At 33.6% G+C, this 6,782-nt stretch overlaps 1 protein-coding gene across 1 annotated transcript in view; it reads left to right on the top strand.

Moving 5' to 3' along the window:
* The window catches only part of PSD3 (pleckstrin and Sec7 domain containing 3), a gene marked incomplete at its 3' end in the record, with an annotated part of 162,442 nt that extends 155,889 nt beyond the window's left edge, over positions 1-6,553 (top strand). Inside the window, exon 9 of the mRNA XM_008584470.1 lies at positions 6,446-6,553. Coding sequence (XP_008582692.1) covers positions 6,446-6,553 — 108 coding nt within the window. The remainder of the gene's footprint in view (positions 1-6,445) is intronic.
* Positions 6,554-6,782: the final 229 nt, after the last annotated feature.

Below are 6,782 nucleotides of genomic sequence, written 5' to 3' on the forward strand. Positions count from 1 at the left end.
TTGAATAGCCAAAACGATTTTGAAAAAGAAGAGCAAAGTTGGAGACTTCACACTTCCTTGTTTCAAACATTTTACAAAACTACAGTAGACAAAATAGTGTGTTACTGGCATAAAGACAGACATATGCAACAGAGTACACAACCCAGAAATAAACCCTTAAATAATCTTCAACAAGGGTGCCAAGACCACTCAATGGGGAAAAGACAGTCTCTTCAACAAATGGTTTTGGGAAAACTGAATATCCACATGCAGGGAGGAATTTGGACCTTTACACAATATACAAAAATTAACTCACAATGGATTAAAGACCTAAATATAAGGTCTGAAACTATAATAACTCCACAACAAGAAATCAAATAACCTGATTAAAAAAGGAGCAAAGGACTTGAGTAGACATTTCTCCAAAGATGATACACAAATGGCCCCAATATGAAAACATGCTCAACATTCACTAATCAGAGAAATGCAAATCAAAATTATGGTGAGATACCACCTTAACCCATTAGGATGGCTACTATCAGAAAACACTGTTGGTGAGGAAGTGGAGAAATTGGAACTCTTGTGCACTGTTGGAAGGATTGTAAAATGATGCAACCACTATGGAAAACAGTATGGGGGTTCTCAAAAAATTAGAAATAGAATTACCATAGGATCAAGCCATCCCATATTGGACATATATAAAAAATATTTGGAAGCAGGGTTTTAAAGANTGCCAACAAAGAAAAGCCCAGGACCAGGGAGCTTTAGAGTGGAATACTTAGAAGTTTTAAGGAAGAATTAATACCACTTATTTTCAAATTACTTCAAAAAATTGAAGCAGAAGCCATTCTCCCAAACTTATTCTATGAGGGCAGCATCTCCCTGATACCAAAACCAGATAAACATACAACAACAACAACAAATAACAGGCCAATATCCTTGATTAACATAGATGCAAAAATCCTCAACAAAATATTAGCAATCAAAATACAGCAAAACATCAAAAAAATTATACACCATGATCAAGTGGGATTTATCCCAGCGATGCAAAGATGGTTCAACATATACAAGTCAATAAATGTGAAATACCACATCAACAAAATCAAAACAAAAATTACATGATTATCTCAATAGATGCAAGAAAATCATAAGATAAAATTCAGCATCCTTTATGATAAAGACTCTCAGCAAATTAGTTATAAAAGGAAATTATCTCAACACAATAAAAGTCATTTGTGACAAACTAATCACCAATATCATCCTGAATAACAGGAGCAGAAAAAATATAAAGATGCCCATTCTCATGACGCCTATTCAACATAATATTGGCAGTACTACCCCGAGCAATTAGACAAGAGACAGAAATAAAGGGCACCCAGATTGGAAAGGATGAAGTCAAATTGTCCCTGTTTGTAGATGACATGATTGAATATATATAAAAACCTAAAGAGTCTGCCAAAATACTCTTAGAGCTGGTTAACAATTTCAGTAATGTTACAGAATACAAAATCAGCACCCCAAAATCAGTAGTGTTTTTATACTCCAGTAATGAAGTAGAAGAAAAAGAAATCAAGAAAGCAAACACATTTACAATAGTCACCAATAAAAACATCAAATAACCTGATTAAAAAAGGAGCAAAGGACTTGAGTAGACATTTCTCCAAAGATGATACACAAATGGCCCCAATATGAAAACATGCTCAACATTCACTAATCAGAGAAATGCAAATCAAAATTATGGTGAGATACCACCTTAACCCATTAGGATGGCTACTATCAGAAAACACTGTTGGTGAGGAAGTGGAGAAATTGGAACTCTTGTGCACTGTTGGAAGGATTGTAAAATGATGCAACCACTATGGAAAACAGTATGGGGGTTCTCAAAAAATTAGAAATAGAATTACCATAGGATCAAGCCATCCCATATTGGACATATATAAAAAATATTTGGAAGCAGGGTTTTAAAGAGATATTTGCACACCCAACACTAGCGTAGAGGTGGAAGCAGACCAAATGTCTTTCCACAGGTGAATGGATAAACAAAATGTGGTATATGCATTTAATGGAATATTATTCAGCTTCAGAAAGGAAGGAAATTCTGTCACATGCTACAACATGGATGAACCTTGAAGGCATTATGCTAAGTGAAATAAGCCAGTCACAAAAAGAAAAACACTATGGGGATACTTCAAAAAGTTCATGGAAAAATAGAATTAAAAGATAATAGAGTCTTTCCATGCACTATTTTAAAGAACCCTTGTATGTGATTCCGCTTATATGAGGTAAGTAAAGTTGTTAAATTCATATAAACAGAAAGTGGAATGGTGGTTACAAGGGGTTGCAGTGTGGGGGGGGGAGGAAGTTGTTTAATGGGTATAGAGTTTCATTTTTGCAAGATGAAAAAGTTCTGGAAATCTGTTTCACAATAATATGAATATACTAATATGAAACACTACTGAACTGTATGCTTAAAATGGTTTAGATGGTAAATTTTATGTTTTATATTTTTTACCATAAAAAATTCAAAGACAAAAAAATCTTACTGTAAAATTACAGTAATCAAGAGAAGTTATACTGGCATAAAACTAGATAGATATAGATCAATGCAGTAGAATGGAGTATCTAAAAAGAAACCCTTACATTTATGGTCAGTTGATATTTAACAAGGGTCCCAAGACAATTTGGTAGGGTAAAGAATAGTCTTTTCAATAAATGGTGCTGTAACAACTGGATATCAGATGTAAAAGAATGAAGCTGAATTTCCACTTCATCTCATATACAAGAATTACCTTAAAAATGGATCAAATATCTAAATGTTATAAATATCTGTGTTAGAAAGCACAGGAGTAAATATTTGTGATGTCGGATTAGGCAATGATTTCTTAGATGTGACATAAAAAGCACAAGTAACAAAAGAAAAACATAGATAAATTGGATTTCATCTAATTAGAAACATTTTGGGGTTTCAAAGGATACCATCAGGAAAGTGAAAGAAAAGAGAAAAGACACCCTCAGGATGGGAGAAAATATTTACAAAGTACATATCTGAGAAACATGTATTCAGGATACATAAAAAATTCTTACGACTGAATGATAAAAATACAAATATTCCAATAAGAAAAAGGAATAGAATTTTAATAAGCAAATGGCTAATAAGCATATGAAAAGAGCTGAGCATCATTAGTCATTAGATAAATGTACTTCAAAGCCACAGGATACCAGTTTATACCCATAAGGATGGCTAAAAAAGAAAGGACAGATAAGTGTTGGTGAGTTTGCAGAGAAATTGGAACCCTCATACACTGCTAGCAGGAAGGTGAAATGGTGCAGCCAGTTTGAAAAACAGTCTGGTTGTTCCTCAAATGGATGAACATAGAGTTACCATGGAACCCAGCAATCCCAATCCTAAGTATAATATACCTAGGATGAATAAAAACATGTCCACACAGAAACTTGTACGTGAATTTTTATAACAGCATTATTTATAATAGCCAAAAAGCTGAAGCAGTCCGAATGTCTAGCAGTTTATAAATGGATAAAATTTGGTATATCCATACAACAGAATGTTATTTAGCAATAAAAAGATATTGTCATCATGTTACAGCATGGACAAACCTTGAAAGCATTATGCTAAGTAAAAGAAGCCAGCTATAAAAGGCCACATTTTATATGATTCCATTTAATGAGATGTCCTGAATAGGCAAATTCACATAAATTAGATTAGTGGTTGCCAGGCGATGGCTGGTAAGGATGGTGGGAGAAATTTGGGGCGAGATTGCTAGTGAGTGTTGTTTTTTTTGGGGGGGGAGGTTATGAGAATGTTCTGGATTTAGATAGTGGTGATGGCTGCACTCCTTTATCCATATACTAAAAATCGCTGAAATGCATAGTTCAGAAAGGTGAATATTATATGAATTATATTTAAATAAATCTGGTATTTTAAAAATGTTATAGTGAGTTGGCACTCCATCATAAAACAAAATCAACACACTCATTTTTAAGAGATATTTTATTTCATTTCCTTTTCTCTTTATTTTTAGTCTACTTTTACATAAAAGTTTCTTATGTAGTATGTTTTTCTGCTTGGAAGTTTTTTTTAAATCATTATTCAGTTCTTATTTCCAATGAAAAACTATATAAATTGAAATGAAAGTTTTATTTCTTATAAGATTTCAAGTGTTAAAATTTTTCTGTAATTTTTTTTCTTAAATGATTTCTATGTAATAATTATTAATAACAAAAAATTGATTAAAAAAGATAGTGTTACAAGTATTTCAGTTTCCCAGATCACATATCAAACACTACTTCTGGTGATTAACTAATGATTAAATTGGGTCCTCTCTTAATTTTCTTAAAAGCAAATAATTGGAAACCAACTGACTTGGAAAAGAATTTGTTATCTGTCATTATTTATTCATCTTCTCAAACCCTTGGAACATGTCCAAGAAGGCCTTGCCAAGTCATATCAAAATGACTATCGATTGTACTTGTTACTTTTTACCTTGAGGCACCTTGTTTGACCTGATATCCTTGAAATGGATTGGGAAAATTGAGTTAGTCTTTTTCAATATACCGTTAGAAAACAGTCTTTTTTGTTGATGTTCCTTTCTGTGCTTTTAATAAATTTTCATCAAAACTTTGAAACTGCAGATTTAATTTGTTTAATTTATGGAAATATTTACCAAGTAAGTCAGTTCGCAAAGCCAGTTTTCATTGTCAAACCATTCATCCAGTCTTTCATATAAAGTCTGACCGCAACCTCTTTGCTGGTGGAAGAGGCAAGACGGTTAACAAAAAATTTAGCACTTTTACTATAAATATTTAGATAGCATGGGTGGAACAAATTGTTTCACTTTGGCATTCATCCAGTCTTTCATATAAAGTCTGACCGCAACCTCTTTGCTGGTGGAAGAGGCAAGATGGTTAACAAAAAAATTTAGCACTTTTACTATAAATATTTAGATAGCATGGGTGGAACAAATTGTTTCACTTTGGACAGGAGAAGGGCAGCTGTGCAAGGGGAGGTGGGACGCAATTACTCTTAAGTCACATGGGGTAGGTTCTTAAGCAGATCTGTGCTTTTGTGAATTCTTTTAAAGTCTTTATCTCTAGGACTATGCTGTCTCATTTTGAATACTGCTGCTGTACCCTACTCTTAGTCTTTAATGAATGACTGCAGTAGGCTTAGAAAGAACACATTTATTAGCAAGAATATTGCATACAGGTATATTAATATGTTGGTACACTTCATATTCCCTTGGACCACATTTGCCAGAGACATCATGTCTGTGCCACTTGTCTGTGTTCTACATCCCTCTCCTGCACTCATGACAGATTTCTCTTGGTGTCCATACTGAACCTCAGAAGCCTTCACAACCGGCACCTTCTACTAGTTGATTGGAGCTGGCATAGAAGGTGATTCTCTGTGACAACAATTGTATTAGTGTTTTTAGTCAGCATGTTTATTTCTTTTCTTTTTGAAGTTTAGATTTTCTAATTACATTTTGTTTATTAATGTGATTTTCTGTGGTTAAACTTTATGATCCTTAAATCAGCTTGGGAACATGTGCTGGGAGACAGTTCTCCAAGGGGGGTCTCACTTTTCTGTACATTTTGTGAACAGAGGCTTTGGTTGCCTTTGTTCTTGTGTAATCTTTTCAAAATTATTTCTATAGTGAGCAGCTTTGGAAGATATAGTGACTTTCAGAGCAATGGTCAGGTTTCATGGCCGCCTTGGAAGATAAAGCTGGTGTCTCCCTCTAGAGCCAAGGGGTAGGCATACTTAACTGCCCATTATCACAGATTCAGTTCCTGAAGCTTAGGGTTTCTCTCCTGCAGTGTAACCCACTGCCTTTAAAGGTTGCATCTGGCCTTATTCAAGTTGCTCTCTGAGAATTGGGACTCAACTGGAGCAAGTTAACACTGATGTTCTGAGTACTCTTACCATCGTGAGTAACAAATTCTTGTCTCTCTCAACGTGGAGTCTTATTTCCTTTGTCAGCATCAATGAAACTGTGATAGGCTAATTTGTTAGTGTGAAAGTTGGGTAAATCTCAGATCCTTCCCAGCTCTTGACAATATGTAGGAGAAGTAAATAGCTATCAGTGTTTAGCTCAGAAATATCATTTTTATCCATTTTTTTTATTAAAAGCTACATTATATATTATTATAAAAACATAGCGTAGATTTTTCAGATTTCTTTCCTAGATGAAAAAATAAGGGTTCGGTATAATTTTGCTATTTATATTTAATGACAGTTTTAAAAATGTAATAATAATCCATCTGTTCTTATGCATTAAAATTGTATTATATATGTATGTATATATACACATGTGTATGTATATATGTATATATAAATTCATGTTTTCAAAAACAAAGTCAGGTCCTGCTCTGCTTAATCACATACTTAAGAATTAATCTTAATTCTGTAATTGTCATTGTGATGTATCCTTTGCCTCTATTCCAGAATATTGGGAAGAAGATGACCTGCCAGGAGTTCATTGCAAATCTCCAAGGAGTAAATGAGGGTGTTGATTTCTCCAAGGATCTGCTGAAAGTAAGCATTGAACTACTGGTTTTTAAAATATGCTTATGTTTATATTTACTGCTTACTTCTTAATCCAAAATAGGCTAAGGATTACTTAAGTATTTTGCTTTTAGCTTTTCGTTTTATTGGTGATGTTTCTATTGGGCCTTGTCCTTGATGCTTTAGACTGCAAAGTGTCCTTAAATTAATAATTTTTAAATGTTTATATCATAATCAATAATACTGAGATGATAAGTAGATTTGGAGTGGTTGGTGA

The sequence above is a fragment of the Galeopterus variegatus genome, unplaced genomic scaffold (genome assembly GCF_000696425.1).
Source record: "Galeopterus variegatus unplaced genomic scaffold, G_variegatus-3.0.2 Scaffold3271, whole genome shotgun sequence".
Taxonomy (NCBI): Eukaryota; Metazoa; Chordata; class Mammalia; order Dermoptera; family Cynocephalidae; genus Galeopterus; species Galeopterus variegatus.